General features: G+C 40.9%; 1 protein-coding gene across 3 annotated transcripts in view; it reads left to right on the forward strand.

Annotated features, from left to right (window-relative positions):
* Positions 1 to 25,261, forward strand: part of LOC131446111 (receptor tyrosine-protein kinase erbB-4-like) — a 234,255-nt gene that overhangs the window by 99,536 nt on the left and 109,458 nt on the right. For all 3 annotated transcript variants that reach the window (XM_058617115.1, XM_058617125.1, XM_058617133.1), the window contains one exon: positions 10,936 to 11,087. In XM_058617115.1, the coding sequence (XP_058473098.1) occupies positions 10,936 to 11,087 (152 nt within the window). The remainder of the gene's footprint in view (positions 1 to 10,935; positions 11,088 to 25,261) is intronic.

Raw genomic sequence — 25,261 nt, forward strand, 5'->3', positions numbered from 1 at the left:
TGATGAAAAAGTGGAACTGTTACTTTTGCTAGTTGAGCCGTGAGCTATGTGCGTATGAGTGATGAATTAGAAATCGAATGTGAGTGTCTCCTTCATTATTTTCAAAAGTTGTTTCTTCCCATCCAGACCAAAATACAGCCCTGGAGTTTTGCAACTAAAAGTGGGTCAGCACACTTTCCAGTGTTCCCCCATTTTAGGAACACTGGAATAGTGTTGACAGCAGGCGTAACACAGCAGAAGTGAAAGAATAATAATAATAATGCGAATGCAGCCACAGAACACGTGATGTGAGCGTGTGCAAAAATACACAATGAAAATGACTTTACTTCACAGTTTTACTATTTGTCTCATATGTCACACTTCCTGTTTCAGAGTAAGAGCACTCTAGCATTTCCAAACGTTTTATTGTGAAAGATGGGTTGCACAGATGGACGTGCGGCTCCATACTGAAAAGCTCTGGCATTTAGTTGAGTACAGAGGAGTATTTAGAATATTTCAAAGTATGTTTTACAATTTTCCGATGCAAAACATAGCAGAAGCTCTACAGCAGCACTGTGGGCAGGTGAGAGGGAGACACTAACCCGATGTGAATGACAGACATGTGAGACGCGGCGGATCAACGTTGCTGTTGTCAGGCACTGCACACACATTCAGTGTGAAAGCGGCCTAAGGATGCTGCTGCTGCTGCTGCTGCTGCTGCTGCTGCTTTGCTAATGGACTGCTCACACTATGCCTGCTTGTTGTTTTGACATTTTGCAATCACAACGTGGATGCAGTTTGTTTTGTGAGTGAATCTCCTTTTGCTGAAACCTAGAGCTTTGCTTACTCTGCTGGTGTGAATGTGTGACTATACAGTATAAATCTTTTGAGTGAGAGGGTTCAACATATCCTTTTTTAACCTCTTTTCATGTCCTCCCTTTTTGCTTCTATTTTTTTCTACACACTGTAAACACGGTTTACTATAAATACACACAGATCGCTCCATTTTGCCTGACCACTGCAGCTCTGTGCCGCCTAATTTATGGCTGAGTCTGATATCTTATTACAAGATGTATTTGCTCTCTCCTCTAATAAGAACATAGATTACAGGCAACCCCACATTCACTATCTGCTCCCAGCTGATTGCATGGCCTCCCTGTGTGTTAGCTTCTCTCTTTTTAAGCGTCAGCACCTGGCTATTTACATTCATCCACTAAGCTTTAAAACAAATTATAATCGATCTTGGGCCGTGATGAAACGGGTGGTCCGGCTGCAAATTAAATGGAATGCAAGGTGACAAGGACAACGTGATCACAAGCAAGCTCCTCTCCGGGTGAGCACAGCAATAAAGAAGCCCGGTAACGTGGATGTCTAATACATATGTGATCCGACATGTACCAGGACGTTTTCAATTTAAATCTGACCAAAGATCCGTGCTGCACGGCGTGCTCCTGTCTCTCTGCCCCAGGTGACACAATGTAGGAACTTTTGGTTGACAAAATTCAACTTTACAGCATACGTCACAGATCTGCCTCCCCCCCCCCCCCCCCCACCGTTCGAACGACGAGGCGAACGAAGCAACACATTTACACCGGTGGAACTATTGATTGAGTGCATATCATGGCAGAGGCAGCACAAAAATCGAAGAGGGTTAAGGAGAGTGATAGAATAAGAGGCTGGACACGGGAGAATATTGGTCCTCGCTGGCGTTTGAGCGTCGAGGGGTACTGGACTGAGGGCGACCTTGGTTCTGTTAGTGTTGGACTAGTATGTGTAAATTGTTTGCTTGTCATCTATATCTAGTGCGTTTGAGCTTGCTGTGCGTCAGGCCATGTTATTCAAGTAATCTCCACCTCTCGTAAATAACAATCAAGTGATAGGTCATAGAAGCCAGGTTGTAAACAAACACAAGCTATTCAAACTCAAGCACACAAGTTTTTTAGGGAGTTTAGAATTAGTTTTTTATATGTTGAAAATTCCCAAAAAATTTCTACAAAAAAAAAAATTGTAGAAGCTCAGTTAAGATTATTTAAGATATTTTCTTCTTCTGCATGTAGACGTACAGCAGCACATCATCTTCTTCATTTTGGGTCACCTCCCTTGGTGGTATGTGACTGAGTATATTCACATAATTGTAGATCGAGTTGTTGATATCATTTGCAGAGGTTACAGTCTAATGCAAGTCTTAAGAAAGTATCACCAAACCTGTACTTGTCCTCGTACACTCAAAATTGTATAAACATCTGATTTGCATTTAAAGCATTTTAAAACAAAAATGTGTTTTTTGAGGCTTTTGAGTTTTTAACAACAGGTGCTGGAATATATCCAACAGAGAACAAAACCTTAACTGAGTAATTTGAAGTAGCTTGGCAGGCCTCACTAACTGCAATATAGAACATATTCAGACTTAAAAACAAAAAAAAAAACAACCTTAATATCCCATCGTAAACTCTAAATTTTGCAATCGAAGGCAACACAGTTTCCTTAGGCCATGGTGCTGTAAGGTGGCCTTGAGTTTTATTACTGTTATTACCAGTGAGTAACACTAATGCTGACATAAATACCTCCACCAGTGTCTTCTTGTCATTTTGATGTTTTACACATAAACATTCAGCTGACTGTATCTGCTTGTGAGTATGTCTCAGTGGTTTAATGGAATAAATGATCTTACCATGCTGATCACTTCACACATGGCTGTTTGGCCCTCGAATGACAAATCATGGCACTTTCTGATAGGCTGCATAAACACTTGATTGTGTTTGTTTCCCCAAAACATGTTACTTAAATAAACAGGGGGGCTCATAATTTATTTGTTGTGCATGGGAGGGTACGTCATAAATATGAATTATTCACACTTTTGTCCAATCCGGTTTGCATAGACCTGTAGACATCAATGTCTCCAAAAGTCTAATAACACCAGAAAAAGTTGCTAGATGTGTTGCTAATGGCTTTTTTGAAAAAGAGTCGCCACAGGGGTAAGAATACTCACTACATATTATATAGCGAGTATTCAGATTATTCAGACCCCTTTAGCCTCGCTAAATTGGCAAAATGGTAATTCTGGTAATCTGAAATAGGCACTTCTTTCAGGGAAAGTTTTTCCCTGGGTAATTTTGTTTTTTCAAAATCCCAGGTGAGTGAGAAAAGTTCCTGTGGTAGGTTGTTGTGGTGAATGTAAGACCAAGCTGCTCTCACTGCACCCTCACTGTTATTACTTTAGACACTGTGATGGGCTTCTAGGCTGTATATTTTGAACTCCACTGTTTTTTTTTTAGGTTTTTATTGCCATGCCTTCTGGAGACACCTTCCTGAAATCAGTTTTTCCTTGTGATTACCCTTGAATCAGGGCTCTGTTGTTTGTGTTAGAGAAATGCTGGGGTACTATGTATAAGCACCATTTTAAGTTGCAGACAAGGGACGTTGCAGTCTCTCCCTCTCTCTTTCCTGTTCAGTGACCACGTAGATTCTTGATAAGGTTGTGTGTTCTGTCCCACTTGTGGGTCCAAATGACTTTTTTCCTGATTTGTGCATTCGTTGAGTTAGGTTTTGCTGATTTACATACGTTATGTACATTCTAACATTGCATTATGTAGGATAAAAAAAAAATGTCTATTAGAAATACTACATGGATCATTGGAGAGTAGCTCTGTATAGTGTGCTGTAAAGTGTCTAAAGTTATCTCTTTTTTTATCTATTTATTTTCTGTTGATGCTATAGAGACTGCTGAGCTCTCTCCTGCCTCCTGAGCTGTCTGCTCGCAAACGTTGCAAGGAAGACTTCAGGGATCATCTGTAAATAGCTACCCACTGAACAATCAGCTCACACAAAGAAATGTATATTATTGAAGGCACATAAACGGTAAACAAAGGGATACACATGCATGCAAGCCTGCTGAGAAAATCATTTCCCAAGCAAGTGAGCGAGGCAATTCCATCACAGTGTTGAGGAGAAAAAGCCTCTTTTTTTTTTAATGGGGAAAAATGGGAGGCAGGGGAAGAGTTAGCAGTAGCAGCCAGGATAATTGATGACAACTGTTTGGGTATGAGATTAAGATTCATGGATAGGACCACACATGGGGGCTGAAAAGTGTTATGAGCTGGAGGCATGAAGGATATGAGGCAACACTTTGAATAGCCTGCTAACTTAATTGATAGAGTGTCCTCCCAGATATGGCATAAAAAAGAAAAACCATCAGCACGGATTTCATTCACTCCTATGGAGGCTGGAATAGTGTCCAGCGACAGCGAGGCAGCGAATGGGATGGAAATGGGGGGAAAACAAAGTGGTGGAAGCCCAGAGGCAAGAGGAGCAGGTGAGCATGTGGAAGGTCAGTGATTCTAATCCCAGACAGGCTCGAAAAAGGCTTGTATAGCTGGAGAGTAACAATGTCCCACTCCTCAACAACTGTCCTTGTGGAGCCTCTCTGCAGTTTGTGTAACACACAGCTGCCCCAGTGGATTTGTTCAATGGCCAAAAGTAGAGGATGTTACTCCTGAATGTGACTCTTCATGTTGAGGGGGAAACTGAAGTGGTGCGACTCATTGATGATAAATAGCACCAAAGGAGAGCAGCTAACACATGACATCATAAGTCCTCTTTCTAACAGCAATTTTCAGATTCACCCTTAAATATCTGACCTACTGACGTGATTGTGCGCTATACTGTAGGGGGAAAGAGGTTGTTTTAAGGAGGAAGTCATGCACAAAATTGTGAATGAAAAATCAAATTGAGGGGAGATTTCAAAATTGGGGTCAAAACTGGCAGGAGACCAAAAGAGACAGGTAGAAGCAAAATGTTAATGGTCTTAAGCCCATGTGAAATATTTTAGCATAAATGAGCCTGTGCTATTTATATTTCCATAGACTTTCTTAAAAAAGAAATGACTAATTTGTTAGAGGTCTGACCTTTGGGCATTGCGTTTTACATTTTCTTCTCACCTTTTTTCTGTGTGATGTTGCTTTGTAAAATAAGAAAAAACACTGCATAAACAGAGGCTGGCAGTGCCATAGTAATATTTAATGTAAACCAATAGGCAACTCACTGTTAACATTATTGTTTGTGAATATTGTGGCCACAAACAAATGATTTTCTGCTTATTAGTGTATATTTCATCTTAAGGACGCAACTCCGAATTTGAGCTGAGAGAGGGCAACTCCAGTCTCCTCTCGTCTGAAGAATGATGACATAAACAGTACTGGATGGTTCCATACTTCATTTGGAAATATTGGTATAATTTAAAAACACCGTAGACTACCCAGCCTTAGTTCATAATAAACTAAATCTAAACAGCAGTGATGTGTGTGTTCTGTGTACTCAACTGATCACCCCCTGAGGTCCACTGAAGTTGGTCAACCTGTTCACAAATACAGAAAAGCTCAATGCCTCTGCAGGGATGCACATGCACCAAGTTTTCTCCCCCTTTCACACACGCCACTGACACTGTCACACACACATTTGCACCACTTTAGGATGTGAGCGGATAATCTGACCCCATTGCTCAGCCTGTCTACTGCTTCTCTTTAGCAGACTATGGGGATTTGAGTAACCTCAGGGGTTTACTGTTTCTGCCATTAGCACACAAAGAGCCCTGTTAGCAACAAGTCTCAGAGTAAAAAAAAAAAGAAGAAAAAAGAAACTCAATGAAACCTCTCTGATATGAAATATAGTAATCATCAAATGTGCTGATATACACGCACTTGACTTGGTCTCAGGATGCCTATCTTTTCACTAACGGTTGCTTTCTTTCTTCAGCCCAACACACACACACACACGTACAATTGTACTCCACCCACTTACTCGTTAATGAAGGCTCTGGGAAGAAAGTATGAAGGTGCTTTCAGTGCTATTTACTTTTGAAATGCACCATATATTGCATGCATCTTATTGTCAGCATCTCTCTGAACCTGTTTCATTTTGCCCTCCAGTGGTTGATGCATAATTGGAATGATGGCGGGATATCAGCAGCTGGTGGTCATGCGCTCATGCTCAAAGACAATGTCCTAAGTTAATTGCTGTGTGTATATTTTCAATATTTGTAAGGCACTTCATTTCTACCTTTGCACAACTTTGTCATTAATATTTCTCACAACCGCCTCGAAGGTAAAAATGTGAACTGATTTGACCGGCACCTATCACAGGACCCAGTTTATGCTCAGTAATTCTCCCAGAGAGGAACTGCATGACTCAGGTTTGTGTCCTCTGACGTAAACACCCCAAAACAAATTTGCATTATTATATATTAACAAAACATCATCACTAAATCACTAGCTTAACCTAAAAGCAATTAAATCTGATTTTAACCAGAGACTCAGAGATGAGGATCTTCCTCATTAGGACCAGGCTATGACGCATGCTGGTCGTAAATAAAGCAGATATAGCAGATAGTCAGTTACACTCCTCTAAGGGGCATACAGTCAATGCTTATCTCTGGTTTTTGTTGCACGAATGCACTCGGGGGAATATATACTCCTCTCATATAAGATGCTAGTCCATGGCAGAGTATTGCCCCTTGCATGCCCCCTACTGCCTCCTTTCATGCTGACTGGTAAGCAGAGAGGATGTAGATACCATTTTTCATGTCTTTGGTATGAAGCAGCCGGTGTTTAAACCACCAACCTCCCACTCCAGAGGTGACCACTCTAACAATGTTTGTGTTCATACCAGAAACATGTCCTAAAGAGGTAAGAAAAACAAGCACGCACACATAAATACACACACACTCACTAGATCTGTTGTCGGCTGCACATTTTTATTGACCGGAGACAAGTTTAGATACAGAAGTGGTGAGAGATATTGAATGGACAGGGTGCAGCCTTCATACTTGTACTGGCTGTTGAACTGACACATTCTACCTGGGCAAGTGGGTTTTAAAGAAAGGAAAAATGTGGCCATTTGCACCTTTTAAAGGCAACAGTAACTGTGAGGAACACTGGCAACACACACACACACACACACACACACAGACAGGGGCAAGAATATAACATGCATAAGTTCACGGTTATTAATGTCAGTACCACAGCCCGAAACACCCAATCTGTACCAGATTGTGACCTAGTCTTCACTGATCCTAACCAACTGAATCTCTAATTTTCATTTTATAATGAGGCAAAAAAAATAAAATCTGTTCCCAATTGCATCTTGTTTGCTAGCTGTTTATTGCTGGGCAGATAGCACTTTTTTTTCTGAGCTTGATTTGCGAAAAATAATGGGCCCTTTGCCCATCAGCCATTTTGACAGGTCGTGGTAGGAAAATCACAAGTGTAATCATCGAATTAACGATGGCCGAGGTCCATTTAGCTTCTGTGCATGCTGGTTCACTGTGACACTGGTCTAATTTGCATGTAGTGAGCAGAGCCATCGTTAATTTGATATGTCGCACCCATGCTTTTTCTGTTAAATGTGTCAAAATGGCTGCTGAGCAAAGGAACCACTGTCTGCATGAGAGCTGTGAGAGTCAGCTGTACAGTAAAGGCGCAGCTCGCAGCTCGCACCCATGCACAACGCATCAGCGACATTTAATATAAGATGCACGCAATCAGCCTCTATAAATACAGCGGCTGCTGTAGGCCACTGTCAGTGGAAAACTCTGACAAGGTGTTGCGGCTGTGTGGACCCGCAAGGGCATGAATGCTAATTTATGATGGAACATATGGAGACAGCAACAGCGTTGTTGGTAGGTGACCAGCTCAGAGGATAGTGAGGAGGTTAGCATTACTGGACCGTGGCATCATCACGAACACTCATCTGGTTATTGTTTCTGATGCATATTAAGCTGCTCAGCAGATGGACAATAATCTGTGCAATGATTACCATGAGAAGCAGTGGCTTGTAACTCACACTTAACCACCAAAGCTCATTTGAGGGACATTAGGGGACAAAGGACATCTCTGGCTTCAGATGTGACAGACAGATGTGTGCCTGGCAGAAAATTCACTCCGTGTACGAGACAGTGTTTAACGTTTAACTTCTACACGGTCCTCCTGTTTACTCGAGCCACGTTAGCCAGGCTCAGCTATTGACAGTGTTTACTTATGGAAGTGACATTTGCGGCTTTATTTGATTCAGTCAGTGACTGGCTATTGGGATGACCTTTTGTCGGCTTCCCTTTGTAGCAACCTATAAACATCGGAGACTTGCCAGCTTTATAGGCATTCAATAATTGCACCAGGCACCGTTGATGAAGTTGTTGTGTACAGAACGCATGAAATGAATGGGGCAAGGAAGAGGCACCACAGCAGTGCAGCGCAGTGCCTATGTAATCCATCCATCCGTCCATCCATTTGATTGCCATGAATATTCATTGTCTATGCCCCAATAGTTTTAAAAGGATAGAACAAGGGTACTCACAAGTTCATTATATACAAGCATTACGGAAGAAAAAAAAAATTATTGGTAGATTTCCCTTCAGACTATATAATTTGATGCAGATGTAAATTTTCACCCGTTGGCTCATAATCTTTTCATTAATTATGTGTATTGAAAAATCCTCATTCATTAATCCATCGATTCTTTACTCACACAGCCAAGTCACTAAAAATATGTGTATACAGTAGTAAATCTCATTTGTTTTAAGTGTAGAAAGGAGGGAAATCCATCAAACATAATATAAATTATCTTCAGCCACATGTTTTACATAATATAAAGATTGAGCTGCTCTTGCAAGCTATTCCTACATTATGCACTGTGTTAAACACTTGACAAGCCAGTGTCTTCTAGCATGTTCTTCTGGGTAGGTAGGTCACACTGATATGAAGAGCAGACACTGCACTTTATAAACCCCTTTATTGTGATCTATAGGCTCAGATGAAACATATTGAGCACAATGGATTCGATTGTGCAGCAAGAGGGAGAAAACACATCCTGAGGGCTTTTATTTACACCTATCCTACATTCATGCGCACAAACGCACAGACCTATCACTCGTAGGATAATAGTGCCAAACATTCAACACTTTACACTTCCTCTATATATGCACTCCACACAGCACAGATGGTTTCGTTGTGGTTCACTTGGCACTCAGCACCATCGCAGTCTCATGCGGAGCTATAGGAATTCAGCGTTTTATTATAAATCACACACGGGGAAAACACATACAGACTTCACACTGCACCAGGCAGTTTCCAAAAGTCTGTGGGCTTACTGAAGGCATGCTTGGGGAACCAAATAGGTATAAAAAAAAATAAATTTAACTACACATCCCATGCCACAATGGCCTTTTGCTCTGATCTCAGCACCCTGCCTCAAGGGTGCAATAATAGTTTATTACACCTATCCTCACTTTATGAGCCCCTCTACCATCCGTCCCGGTTCCCTCAAGCCCACGCTAACTGTTATTGAAAACACCCTGGTCTGTCATATATCATTCCTGAGCAGCACGTTATGCTATGTTCAGTCTAGCTAATCACCAAGAGCCATACAAGTATTGTCTAGGTCACATTGGAATAATTCCACTTATCTCATATCTACTTAGATGTGGAAGTGTTTGGACACAATCCCATTTGTCTCTCCAGCCTGTATTGCCTTGAGGCTGAACTCGCCTTCTATGTATCTGCGGTGTAACGACAGAAGGTAATAGGAAAAGGAATTGAACAATTTTGCCACCCAAGTACCTGCACGAGGGAAAGGGGTAAATGAGTTTGGCCTAGTTTATTGGTTGCTGAAAGTGCAAACACTTAGAATGAACTGAGGAAATTATAAGCTTTTAAAATAGGTAAGAAAAGTATAGGGTAGGATCTGCACAGAACACTGAATTAAAATGAAAAGTGTCATTAAAGACCTTTCAGTGTGAAGGTGTTCAGAGAGAGGTAACTGTTCATGGGAGACATTGTGACAAGTCCCTGGCCTCCCTGTTACACTGTTGGCGCTCTGGTCATTATGAGGGTGCAGGTGGGAGAAGCCAAACTACAATGGCAATACAGATTAAACAAATGACACTATAATACTTCAAAGATGCAAGTATTCATATTCCATAATTTGCATGGCCCAAAGTGTCACAAAAAAGGGACACAGAAGAGACTTAGAAGCTAAAAATATCTTTTACTTACATGTTTCTACATTGCAGTTTGAAACATTTGTGTATCCAGTATTTTTTCAGGCATCAACATATTTTTTAAATGATTTTACTTTTTGATAGCACTGTAATAAGCAAAAATACAATTTAGAGTATTTATAGATGAGTAAATTCATTTGGAAACGAATAGTACAGAGGGCAAAACAAATCTACAGTCAAAAATAATTCAAAACAAATAATGGCCATACATCTGGTAAGACTGCAGCACAGGAAAATTATCAAATATACTGTGTCATTTGGCCATTTTTTCCGTTTTGGCTTTGCTGACTATTTGTATGCACAGCCTGCAAAGTACTTGACTGGAATTTACTGTATATGCATATACACTGTATATGAAGAATGTCTACCTGCAAAAACAAATGATGATGCCACAAAGGCCTACGCTTCATGTGTCACCAGGCAGCTGCAGCTGATCGGGTGTGTGGTTTGTGTCATCATGGGGGGGTGAGAGGTTTGTGATGGGTGGAAAAAAACCACCATTTAATCACTCGTCACGTGAACAGCCCACCAAGCTGCTAAAGAGCTTTCGTCTGACCTGAGGGTCCTGAGGGTCATGTGACATTGGGTTAGGATGCAATCAGATCCATTGGCTCTCTCGCCTTACATGACCTGGGCAGTTAAGCAGGTGTCTATGGACCGACGTGCACAGTGCATTCTTTTTGACACACTGAAACACAAACTGACATTTTTCTTCTCGGATGAAATTGTTGAGAAATATGAGCACGGTGACCTACACTGTGGCATTCACGGTCAGTGCTCAAGCTGTTTTTAATGCAAAACTGTTGACCCTGTTAGTCTTTGAAACTGGCGGTGCTTAATCATGTGTGTGACTGTCTCACTCTCAGCTACAGCTGTATTAATTCCGTCTCTGCTTCTTCTTTTCCTAGTATGTGCTGGTACAGAGAACAAACTGAGCACACTGTCGGACCTGGAGCAGCAATATCGCACCCTGAGGAAATACTATGAGAACTGTGAAGTCGTCATGGGCAACCTTGAGATCACGAGCATCGACCGCAGTCGGGACCTCACCTTTCTCAGGGTAAGAACCAAATGTGTGAAAAGTTTGGTGTAGATTAAGTTTGAGACATATATCTTTTACTTGTGAGTTTTCTCGTTAATTACTGATTAACGTTTTTCCAGTGCAGTTTGGACTTACTTAACCTTGCCGTGTGTCTAGAAGGATTTTGTACAAAGCCTACCAGTGGGAGTTACTGTCATTTCTTCAATAGGTTTGGCGTTAGATCAACTATATCAATAATAGTCTAGAATTGGTAAAAGGTTCAATGTAAACTTGAGGACTGTAATCGCCATCTTCACTTTAAACCTTGTTACCTGGATAACGTGTTAGATGCAGTATAAAGAGCGGTGATAAAAGGACGGTAATGTAGAGACATTTGCTGGGAGAAGAATATGTTTCTTGGTGAAAGCAGCTACTGCTCTTGACCTTTGTTGGCCCCTCTCTTCTCAAGAGCTCACCCTAGACTATGCTGGCTGCACTCTGCACAGTGAATGCCATCTGACTCCAATTGATTTCAGTCTATCTAGGGGGCTGAGGAGTTCCCCTGGTGTTGCGCTACAATGCTGACTGTGTTAATAGGCAGGAATTGCTGTGAGGATGAACTGTGCCACAGAGACTTTACAGAAAAGGCAGTCCCCCCCGACCAGGCAAGCTTAGTTTTCATATTTAGTTTTTTATGTTGTGCTTTTTCCAGTGATCATTTCACGTTAATATTGCTAAAGGATTGATTTACATCAGGTAAAACTAATAGGGTTGGACATCTTGTAGATTTAGTCTGCGTGGACAAAAAAAAAAAGAAAAGAAAAGAAAATCAAGATCGATCCATGCAAAACAAAGCACAGTCATTAAGTGTTCTACATTGTACAGAACAATACTGATGACACCCCCCCACACACACACACACACCTCCTGTCTCACAAATTAAAACCAAGATGATATTGAGTAAGAGGGAGCATTAGACTCCGGCTGAGGTAATATGCCCTGCAGACTTAGATTAAAATAGATGGTATAATGGGGAGAGATGTATTTCTAAACTAAGCGTGATGGTTGTAACTACACATCACCTGTATCTGTATTTTGAAACAACAAAGACGCTTTCACTGTGCTCCTGTTTATTGTTATTTGTACAAGCAATCTTGCACATAAGTGGCATTGGCAATTTGAGGTGAAAGGTTCTTTTCACCGCAATTTCCTTTTTAGCTGCATACCTCCATACACCACCAGTCATTTACAGAGTAGCTCCCTGTCGTGGCGGCGTGCTCGGTTCCTCCACCTCTCTGTGGCTGGCAATTAACATGGGTTAATTGAAGATGCTAATTAAGAACACAGGGTGCCAAACAGCAGGGGAGCAAGAGGGCAGGCCAATGTGTGTATTTTTAGGGAATGATATTATTATTATGATAACACACATTAATAACATGTTTCCTTAGGGAAGGAAAAAAAAAATAATCACCTTGAGACAGAGAAGAGGGAAATGAATGAAGAAAAGACTATTGTGTAGCAGCTTACCATACCAGCTGTCTCTACGCGGTGATTGAAAGTGATGCCTATGCATTGGCGCCGTCGTTTCAAGATAGCCAGGAGATTGATGGCTGCCTCCCCAAACCCCTCAAACAACCTCAGCAGTAAATAGAGTCCATCTTCCAAACTGCCTCGACGACCAATGAATCAATGCTTGCGCAGTGATTAATAACAGCATTTGCGCACTGAGGTTTATCCCTTCTCGCACATATTCACATTCAAAACAAAACCCCACCAGTGAGCCTCACCATCAGTGTTTACATCGCCTGTGTTTAAATCACTCTTAAATCCATATTCCCATTCCTCTGAATCTTATTATAAGCAGAACATGCATTTGCATCTTGAGTGCATGCAAATCAACAAAATGAAATGACAGGTTATCCTCAGCTCAGCGCAGTGTCGAGTGTGATGGCTTCTTTTAATCGAATGGGACACAGAGGATCGCAAAGATGCGCTTTAGCGTCTCTCTTTTCCCCTCATATCACTTTCTCGCGTACGCTCATAAACAGATCTGTGATTATGAAATATTAATTTTCCCTCTCCTATCTTCCCAGTCTCAGAAGGAGCTCACAGTCACCGTCAAGTCGTATTGTTTGTCTTGACATTTCTAACCATTAGTAAACGTGAATCCCTCCAAGTTGAAATATTAGATATTTTTTAACAGACCTTGAGTTATTGATGTAAGAATAATTGTTAGAATGTAAGTTTATCAAGACTTTATTATCAGATTGTGTTACCAGCACACATTCAAATAAATTACCTGTCCTTCTTAGTTTTAAATGGAACTTGCTTTGTTATCGTTGTCACATTCATATATTCATTTATCGTCTACTGCTTTATCCTCCATGTGAGGGTCGTGGGGCCGCTGGGGCCAATCCCTGGACATAGGGCGCCCTGGACAGGTCGCCAGTCCATCGCAGGGTCAACACACAGAGATGAAACAACCAAGTTTACTTAAATTCACACCTACGATCAATGTGCTCCCATGGGCATGCAGACTAAACAAGGTCACAAACACTTTACCAAACAGTGTAAAGACTGCATGCAGTGTTTAAGACAGATTCCACTGAACTGTAAAGCCATTTGTATTTTATGATGCCCTGAATGAAAAAAAAAAGAAGAAAGTAGCTGTTGTTTTAAGTTGTTTGCCTCAGTTGCCGTGTAATAGTGATGGTGGTCTGTTAACATGGCTCTAAATGACTCATTTGTGAAATATTTACTTGACCCTGCACTTGACCCCCCCGCTGTCACTGTGATGTGTACCAGACCAACACCAGTGTTACTGCACTAGTCAACAGGAAAAAAGAGACATGGAATGCGCGTGACTAGAGGTGCCTGGTTACCGATGTTAATAAGAGCGCAGGCAGCCAAGACGTGTTAAACTCCTTATTTTAATATGTTTTTCTGTACAATAGTACAGTAGTTAGATAGAACCACTGAAAATGTATCTCAGTGAACGGCAAGTACAAGCATTTTTAAGTGAACATGTTGGGCCAAGAGAAAGGCGAGAATGCAATATGTCTGCATTGGTAACATTAACCTTAGGCAGAGATCAGATGTGTGTTATCCTGCTGTATAGTCACTACTGCTAGAGAGGGTGAAAACACAATATGAGATTGTGCTGCAAGGTCAGCAGCAACACAAAGGTTAAATGGAGGGAGATGTTTGGATTAAAAGAGAAAAAAACCTTGCTGTAACCTTTGTGTTGCAACAGAAACAACTTATAAACACAACAAGGAGGTTATCGTGGTGTTTGCATGTTCTCCCCGTGTTCACGTGGGTTTTCAGGGGTTAACCGGGAACTCTAAACTGACTGTAGGTGTGAGTGTGAGAGAACATGGTGGTTCGACCTGTCCAGGGTGTACCCTGCCATTCGCCCGATATCAGCCGGGATTGACTCCAGCCCTCCCACGACGCTAACGTGGAGGATAAAGAAGTAAAGAAGTCCGTATTTTGCTGTGTTAATGTGAAGAACATGTTGACAAAATGTTGCTGAGTTTTTCAGCACCTCGGGGACAACAAACTTGTTCATTTGGAGCCGTGTTTATGACCAAGTAATGAGCCTATGTCCAGTTTTTTTTGTTTTTTTTTATCTCAGTTTTTGGTAACTGCCAACTCCTGAAGGTAATATGTTGCTCTTCAGCTGTGATGAGTGATATGTGTTTACCAGCTGGCTGCTAACTTCGTCTGCCATTTGTTGTCGAGAAGTGGGCTTGTGGAGCTTTTTTTTCCCCACTAAAAACAGCTGCCTGCTGCAGCTGCAAATGACCCAATTACAGTAGTGAGTGCGAGTCAAAACACCGAGTTGTTAAACAATGAGCTGGAACTTATAATGGGGCTCAGAATGGCCAAAGGGAACTGCAGATGTCGGTGATGTCTGTAGCAGCACTCGTTTGCATTTTCACATCACACTCCATGTTATTTGACACGTGTATAGCATATCATAAAATGATTGATTAGTAGCCAATTTACAGAAAAAAGTGTTCACTAAGACACAACAGGAGCTTCATCACCCTTCAGACTTACCTTTTTTCCTCAGTTTTCTTTCTCCTGAAATTAGGAGCTATTTAAAATCACTGATGGTTAACCACAAACATGCAGGGAATATATCTGTTGATTTGATGAACTGCTGCAACTGCATGCTGCAAGTTTATGTCTCATTTGGTAAAGCATAATTTTGCCTTCCTTGCCAGAGGGGGTGCATTGACCATCTGGGCCTGTGCAACAGAGTTATCAAGTAGTTGTTGCTGCCCAGAGTAACTAGCCGACTGCATGTGTGTGTCTGTGTGTGAGTATGTGTGTGTGTGTGTGTGCGCATGCACTCATGTGACAATGTCATAAATGTATAACAAATCATTAGGCCGTGTTTTTTTTTAGACATATTTTGCCTTTAAAACTTTAAAACTGACAGACTGATGAATGCATCATAAATTGTTACATGAGTTGGCCTAACAAATGAACATTAAGTTGCCACTGGGTGTGTGTCAAAAACATCACAGTGATGTGATTTATCGTGCGTCATTATGAGATGGGTCGATGTGCTGTGACACAATAAAAAGCAACATGAGTGAGATTCAGATAGTTTCATGCAGGTTTTTTGAAGGCATGGTGTAACGCACCGTACCGTAACCATACTGTCACCTGATCACACGTGAACATGAATGTTGTGGGATGTAGCGTTTTTTTGACACATTTCATCATTTTTGTCCCTCAGGTGCCACCCGTGCGCTCTCCATCTTCCTAATTTTTGATGCACCGTTAGATGAGTGCAGATAATGTTGCCCCCCTGCTCCTCAGCAAACTCCTTCAATATTAATGAAGACTGATGAAGTGCTAGGGAGCCCCTGTCTTTCAGCCCCGACCTAGATTGGATTGACAATTGCAATTAGCATCCCCTCAAGTCCATTTCCATCACTTTAATTTGACACGAAGAAGGACAGTGTGTGGTGGGAAATGAGACCGTTGAAAGACAGAAATCCTGAGGAGAAAGGTTAGGGAGGGAAATGGGGTGAAGAAGTTTCACCAGGAACTAGTTTGAATAGACAGCAGAGACGAAGAAGAAGATAAAAGAAAATTAAACAGTCCCTAGAAACCTTTTACTCACTGATATATGAAGTTATTTTCTGCAGCTTACTTTTTGAATTTCTTTCCTTCTACTTTTAAATGAAAAGTGGCAACCAGGGCTAAGTTTTAAATCGACTCTGGCTTCGTAATATTTTTTTGATTTGTCAACTTAGAAAAGGATTTTTGAATTCTTTTTTTTTCTTACCTCCTCCAGAGACACATATCAACTCAAAATAAAATATTTCACATAGAGTCATTTAAATGCAGGTATGCAATTTCATGTGGTTTCAATCAAAACCATAAGACAAGATGGAGTTGAGTGACATCTTATAGTAGCTTGGGATCATGGGATAAAGTAAAAAAAAAAAAAGAAGTCTCCCCTCCTGTTTGATGAACACATAATTTTTCCATTTGATCTCCTTTTTTGTGGTTGCAAAGAAAAGCTATTTATGGCTTATAAATAGCTGTTTCTTAAAGAAACATAAAGACACAAACATTATACTGCATTCCAATGCTGTTTTAAGCCAGAACACTCACACGTATGTGTTGCATTAGCACCTGCTGTTGGGCCTGTTTGACGCAGAGTCATTCATGACCAGTATTTCATTGAAGGTGTTGATAACGGCATGCCGGCTGTGTTTGCCATTAATGTGTGCACTGTGACCGACAAACCAGCAGCAATGGGGGAAATGCCCTTGTCGTGTAAAGCTCAGCTTGAAGCCTAAATGCATACACTTGATTGGCTTGTGCCTTTTCTGGAATATTTGCAGAATGTGAGTTGATTGGTTGGTGCTTTAAGTGCTGGTTGGATAGTTGAAGAGTTCTCAGCTTTAAAAAAATATCTCTACCATAGTCACATTATTAGATTCCAAAAAGAACTGATGAAATGTAGGGCTCCAATTTCAACTGTGCTTAGTTTAGGCATGAGCTGGTGATGGTTAAGGTTTGGGATAACACTTTATTTATGTCCTAAGAAGAGTAGCACTGTTAGTTAGCGCATTTTTTTTTTTAATCCCATCTTTTGAAAATGATCTGAATTGATAGAGCACTGAAACAGCACTGATGAATAAGTGAGGTTAAAAGTCTGTTTGGTTGAGAGAAAATACAGGAAAAAAAAAAAAAAACTTTTCACGATGTGTTTGCTAAAACTTCTGACCTTGTAGAAGGCAATAAGAGAAAATCAACTAAATTTGGCTCATAGCTAACTGCCGGAATCAGTTCTGCTTCCTTGTTTGGAGATGATTCTTGGAAGATCTGAACTGGTTCACAAAGGGCAGAAAACTGCTGCTGGTCTACCCACAGTATGTTGAAACTTTCAAAAAAACACCCTGACAGTGTGTGTGTGTGTGTGTGTGTGTGTGCGGGGAAACACATTACATTTACTGAAACTTGCAATTACATCTATTTATTTGGACAGTCTAAATAAAGTATTATCCCTAACCATAGCCATAACTAGTTAATGCCTAACCCCTAACATTTATTTAACTGCAACTCAAATCTGAGCCCTAAACTTAACCAGGCCCTCAGAAATGTGGTTCTGCGTCATTAGGACAAGGTTTTGGTCTCCATTAGGACTACTCATCCGGAAAAATAACACACAAACACACACTCACACACACTCACACCAGAAGTTGAAGTGCTGGGACTTATCGTAACAGAGCAGTGCCACACTGAATGGAGAGGCATCGGAGAGGAGAAGCTGAACCTTGCATCTGACAATAGCCCACCCTTTCAACTGCCACATCTGCCTCTCTGTGACCTGTCAGAAAAGTGAACGATATAGACCAACTTCTCAGGGGGGAGGTTCAAAATCAATCTACACCCACAGGAATTGAGATGAGGGAGTCCTTTTCAAGAATGGCTCGTTTTTGAAGCTCAAATGGGCAGAGCACAATAGCTCAGATGGATGCAGACTCCATCCTCCTCATTAACAACACGATGCTGATAACAGTATTGAAAATTGCCACCAGCTCTGCTACTACTTTCTACTCTCTTTCTTTATTTAGGTCTCCACTCTTAATATATTTCATCTGGGGCAGTGAGCTTGTGCATGATAATGCAAGACAGCCTAACTATGTTGTTGTTCATCATCCTCAGTAGAAAAAAAACCGTCATCTTTCTACCTGGTTATTATCCTATTATTATTGAATACATCACATCAAGGGATTATTAATAATAATCTCACCACCCAGACTCATGTCTTAGAGCCCAACAGTAGGGGATGATATAAGAGTTTGTCATATTTTTTAATTAGAATTAGAATTCATTTTTATTTGCACACATACCAATTTGTGATAGTGAATTTGACCTCTGCATTTAACCCCTCCTTTGTACACACTAGGTAGGAAGTAGTGAACACACACACACACACAGGACAACACTTATCCGCTCCCAGGGAGCAATGGTGACTGGGTACTTTACCCAGGGGCACCAAAACCCTTTACCTGTTCCGGTATTTGTACCAGCAATTCTCTTCCACTTGGCCATGGAGACTGGGAAGAAGACTGTTTTTTTCCTATGGCCAGGTTTAATGTTTTACTTACCATTGTTGCTGATTGCCATTGAAACTATTCCCAATCTCTCTGCTCCCCCCCCTCTCTCATTCCTTTTCTCTTTTTTCGGCCTTTTCCCCTCTCCCCATCTTTGTCTCCTTTCGTCCTTTTGTTATTATATATGGCTTCATCACCCCACACGCACACATGCGTGCACACATGCACACACGCACGCACACACACCTATCCTCCTCCTCCAGCTCTCCTTGTGCTAACTAGTCCGTGTTTGAATAAAAACTCATTAGGATTACATAGCCATTTAGCTAAGTGACACAGGGTATAATTGTACCATCCATCAATTGGTGTGTAATAACACACTCAGAGGAGCTAAATGTTGATTAGCCCTCAGCCAATTTCACCAGTGGGTTTTGGGAATAAATAGCCAGCAGAAATTGGAGGGGGTTGAGAGGTTTTACGTGGCATGGGAGGGTGTTGCGGTCAGGGTTGCTGACCCATGCAAGCCAAATTATCTTGGAAGGGATGAAAACAAAGTGTCAACGACAAGCAGAGTATCACTTTCTGTCCCTGGCTTTTGGTCTTTCTGTCTGGCACTGTTTGCGTATATCAAGCAACACTCATTGCACTGAACATACTGTGATACGCAGGGTGGCCTGGGCAATACAGGGTGGTTTTGCAAACGTGTTATTCTGCTTCTGATAAGGCCCATGCATCAAAGCATATGCAAACAAATTATGATTATTATTATTGTTAATAATAGTAGAGTTTTACACATTAACTGTACTTGCTTGAGTGGGAAAATAGGAAATAACCAGAAAAGCCCATCGTTTTTGGAAAGCGTGATGGAAGAATGTGTCTCTTCACAATCCTTTAGTTATTTCAAACAACTCTGAATAAAAAAAGAGAAACGTAATCATCCAATAAACCACCCAACCAACCAGTTGATACATTATAGATACACAATTTAACTTATTATCGGGATGTTCTTGTTGATTTTTGCACTTGAAGTGGACAGCCAGTGTAAGTGTTACTCCCTAGTATAATTAAAGCTGTGTGTGCACATGTCTGTCCACACATCAAACCAAGATTTATATATTGCATGCTGATCCGTCAGTCCAGTCATTACTTTTTTGGCTGGGTGAAAAAACGAAACACAGAGCTAACACTTTAATTGTTCCCACTATTTGTCAGCTGTGTCATTCAGGGAGGAACCACAAAAGAAACCAAAATGTCTATAAGAGCACAAGACACTAATGGGACAGAGGTGGCGAGGGAGGGAAGTCTTTTTTTGTTCTATTCACAGTGGATCTGACTTTTTCCAAATAGATGAGAGAATAACTTAATTGCTCATTGAGATGATGACACTGTTTAATGCTGATAATATCCCATTGCCTGACAGTGTCATATTGCAGATAAAAGGACCGCGAAAGAGATGGGAAGAAGGGGAAACATAAAGAAACTGTGCAATAGACAGAGAATAAGAAAAGGGGTCTCTTTTAGAATAATTGCAGCTTTTACCATGAAATGAATGCATTGTGTGCCAGCTCCACCCTTGCGAGCCATCATGTCTTTATCACTAATGGACCAGTGACTACCACTCTAATTACACAGGCTTTTGTCTAGCTGTGTGCACAACTATCTGGGAAGTAAAAATTGGTCTGACATTTACGGCTCTTTCATTGACATCTGCAGTGTACTGTATGAGCAAGATCCCCCCAAAAAAGAGATCAAAAAGAGATGTGGCAATAAAAAAAACCAGAGTGGGAAACTAAAAAATGGAGGAAAAGTTGGATGGAGTCCAGATATTCCAGATAGAGCTGATCAGTGTTGCTCCTAAACAAATACAATGCATCGTGATTACACTTGCAAGCAGTTGATAACTCCTTTATTTTTATCTAGTCAACTTGTTCAGGCATTAAATGCCTCTTAAAGTAGTTCTTTTTTTACATTTCCTTGTTGCCAAATGTTGGTTCTTGTGTGGTGACATGAGATGTAGCCATAATTGTGTTTACTAGACACAAGGTTATAATACACCCCCTGAGCAGTGCTACATTACTGTGGCCACAGTGAGTTAAACACACTGGTTTCATTGCGGACTGCTCACATTTCACAGCAATATATTCACCACAGTTTCAACTTCGCATTATCCGTCACATACGTATGCCACAAATACAAAACGGTTTATATTTCAAAGTAAAAGCACTCTGTCATTTCATTTCCCTGGATCCATTCAGGCTATTATTGTGAAATATGTTTCAGGACCAACAGGGACGGACGCAGCTTCATACTGAAGAGTCCTGGCATTTAGTTCAGACGAATATTTAAACATAAAAATGGCATCAGAGGCAAACCCGAAGTGAAACATATGTGTGAACAACAGAGTGAGTGAATCCCACACTCCAGGGAGAGATGAGAGCTGAGTAAAGAAAAGAAAAAAAAAAAAAAGAGAAAAGTGGTGTGATCTGAGAAGAGAAATGTAGTAAGTGCAGTTTTCAAACAAGATTAAAGGGTTTTTAGTCAACTAAATGTTAAAAATAGTGAACTTGATTCAGTATAATTCATTCCACTGCTGTTATATGTGTATCTAAAGTGTTTTATTTTTTGTTTTGTTGGCCTGTCTTTTCATCCGGCAAAAATAATAATTCAAGTTGTGGACTGCACACGTGCTGATGCACATATTTAAATAGACTTAAACGACTATACTTGTTAGACCTTCTGGACCTGGATGTTCTGGACCTCGGCTCCAGGAAATGTACTCAATCTGAACTACCTCTGATATAGATTAATGTAAAAATGTCACAAACCACAGAGGATCCCACGGCTCCTATTTCCAGCTATGAACTAGTTATCTGCTACACCATTAAGACTTGTAGTTAGGGATACAGAATATATCCATTAAAACTGTTAAAATATTTATCTTTATTTCTTTAAACATAGACAGCTGCTCCCGAGTCCAGCATAACTGGCAAAATAACACTGGTTTGCTTCTGTGCGAGTGGCCTTCAAGATCGTGTCCTTTCATTATTATGTCAACAATCTGCACATGCAGCTGAATCAGTGTGACACCGTTCTAGCACCTGTGTATGATCTGTGCAGTCGAAGTAATGTTGCAGGGTTACAAATCTGCCAACATTAGTGTAAAAAAAGGTTTAATCCTTGCAGTTCATTTGCAGATCTGTAAGCAACACTCAAAGTCTCACATCATTTCATAATGCCGTGCTCTAATTTCACTGTGCCACTTCCACATCCCAATTAAACATGGCTGTTATCTGGGTTTGTTTAATTCTTAGAAATGCTGATAGGTCTGGATGCCAAATTACACTCCATGGGCTGGATATGGCCACTACTGCGCACACGCATGTGTGTGTGTGTGTGTGTATGAGTGAGAAAGTGAGTGAGTGAGTAAGATGGGGAGAGTGAGAGAGGACAGCCAAGTGGGTCAGAAAACTGATTCCTTGGGTCCCTGTAGAGAGACCAAGACCTTTATCTTCAATTTCAGATATTTCTTCTCTGGTCAGAATAGTATGCCACATCACCTATTTCATTCCAAATCTTTTATTTCTTTTATTAGGTCATTGCTTAACTCCGACGAGATACACAGAGGGCATATTAAGCAATTTTTGGAAGTAATATGGTCTGGCCTGTCACATTATTTTACTTCCCCTTCTTTCTTCTGCCATGTTTAACCCTGTTGTTGTCTTTTGTTTGGACTGACTGGCGGTAAGAGGTGCTTTGCCAGTTTGTTTTTGTGCCGATCACTGAGCTTCAGTAACAGTTGACTCAGTGCCAACAACATTACAAAGTCAGTTGTGACCTGGACTATTTGTTTGTCTTGATAGAGCAGATATAATAAATTAATCTGTACGTCTCATGTAGAGTACAGCAATAAATAACTGACAGCTGTACGTGACTGAATATGTTCTGACAACAACTATTCTCTCTCATTTTCACACCTATAGTCAGTTTAGAATGTCCAGTGAACCTAATTTGTATACTATAATTATTAGTAGTATTATTATTTATGGGAGCAAGCCAGAGTACCTGCCCAGAAGCCACACACATTCAGGGAGAACATGCAAACTCCACACAGAAAGGCCCTTGGTCAAAATGGGATCCAAACCAATGACCTTCAGTGCTAACCACTGGACCACCATGTGGCCCGTACTCACTCTCTCACTTTATGAAGCATTCATTTTCTGGAAAGTCCCATAAATCTATAAATATAGCATAACATAAATACATCCAGGCATCCGACTCGAGCGCTCGATCCAAACAAAAAGGTCGCTATCTTTAAATGATTCCCATGCAGGTTCTGTCTTTGTGTATGCATACATTTGCAGACTGAGACCTCACCTTAACACAACCACTGCTTCTTCATCTTCTGTCCTCCTAAATTTATAGAGCTGTGAGGCCCATCAACCTTTATTAGCTAATAATGCTGTTAGGGCCATTAAGTGTGGCCAAGACTCCCCCACAGCAACGTTTAACAGTCTCGCTGGGGTACTAGTGTTGGGCTAAAGTAACAGGACCGCTGTGTGACAAACCCCCTGGACCAAGTGTCTGACTTGACTTCTAATGTGATTGTGCTAAAACCAGCATATCACACCTAGAGGGTGTTTGGTGCGTCACTTAAATAAAAAGTATTAAAAAAGAAGACTCTTGGTCATTTGCTAAAATAATCAAAGCATCATCATGGTAGTTTTTTCCCCTCTAAACCACTAGATTATTAACTTTCTGATTAATTTAGAATGACCCCCATGCAGGCCCGAATATACAGTATATATCTGTCCACCTGTACTGTTGTTTCTTCATTTAGGGATAATGTCTTGGCAGGTTTTCTGAGCAGGTTTGAATCTCAGTTTCCTGTGTTTCTGCATTAAAAGCCTTGTCCAAATAAAAGGTAAATGTGCCCCACAGAGGGCAGACTAGATTATTTAAGGCCCCTGAAGGCAATCTTTAGATTGCCATACTAAAACAAACAGTGAAGGTTACTCCAGGGCCATGGGTGTTGTTTTGTGTTATGTTGTGCTGGGTCCAAACTCTTAGAGAGTGGTTAGAGGATGGCCGCCACAGATCAAAGCAGAACTATAATCAAGTGTGAGAGAAAGAGAGTCCTCTACTCTGTCTTCTTCCCTTGCTCAAGGCTGAACGGAGATTGTTGTCGAACAAAAAGTTGATAAGGAAAAGGGACTGTACAGTGCTTTGCAAGTAACACACATGGACACGTGGTCACATGGACAGCACTCACTTGAAAAAATTGTTTTCATGGTGCACAATTACGGTACAGACTATGTCTCAGCAGTAAAGAAAAGTTACCCAGTTGGCCTGGTGCTTTCACCTTTCATACCACATATTTGTGGGACTTTTTTCTTCTTTAATATGCATTATGTGAGCTTGAACAAAAACATACACGTTCTGAGCATATGTCCTTTATGCTCATTTACAAAGAGAATATTAAAGGACTAATTACTAACTTAACAATGAGAGAGACATTTGTTATATCTATTTTTCTTTTAGCCCATAAAACATTACAGTAGACAGTGATGCACACGGCCATCTGCTCCAGTAAACTGTATACATCATGTTTATGATGCTTTTACCAAAGGATACCAAATGGTCCGGAGAAGTAGAGCCAGGGTTGGGGGATATATATGGTGACATACAGTGCAATTACACTTAAATCGTGGCAGCGACATCCACTTCTAGTATACTCTGTTGATTTATACTTTCCATAAAATTGCAAAACGAGTACCATGCCAGGATGATACATATGGCATTATATCAATGCAGTGACGCTAAAGGTCTGTAAAAAACATGGAATTGAATTATTTAAGCTTTTAATCAAGTCAAAGGCAATGGAAGTGGGTGAAATCACACAAATGGTAACTAGAATCTATCATACAGTATATCACTAACACAGTGTACAATTGAAAAAAATGTAATTAAAGTCCATAATGATCTTGGTAGATGATGAAAACTCAAAAGCACCAAAGCCATTTGGTTCCCAGGCTTGATTATGAAGCTGGAATACATGGGACTACCTCCCACCCCAAAAGCCTCCGCCTACTTCTAGTCGCAGAGCGTGGGGAAGTGATTATTCTTGGATTAAGTCTTGCCTTGCTGCTGATATGTGCGGCATAATTGAATAATGGCTGCTTCACCCGAACAGTCCCAATGCAGACAGGCCTCCCAGCCTCGTCAGATCGGCACAATATTAACCATGACACAGGCGTAACCAGGCCGGTAATTAATGCACTGAATCAATTACAAATTAGTCCATTTGGATAATTCCCCGCAGGAGTCCACTCATTACCCGTGCGCAGATGAAGTCGCGGTTTCTTCTCCTGGGGAGTGGTGTCACTCCACTGTTCTCCTTTTCTATCTGTCTTTATCTCTCCTCTCAAGGTATGATGCTGGAGATAAATGGAGGATGAAATTGAGGCTGCCTGCAACGTGGCAGTACATTGCAAATTAAACTGTCAGCTACACAACAGTGGAGATTTGGTAGGCTCGTGTTCAACCACTGAGAAGTGTGGAACTAACTGAAGCTTGTAGGGAAAAAAATTAGAAGGTGGCTAATGACTGCCGTAACTTGGCAGA

Source organism: Solea solea, chromosome 2 (genome assembly GCF_958295425.1).
Source record: "Solea solea chromosome 2, fSolSol10.1, whole genome shotgun sequence".
Taxonomy (NCBI): Eukaryota; Metazoa; Chordata; class Actinopteri; order Pleuronectiformes; family Soleidae; genus Solea; species Solea solea.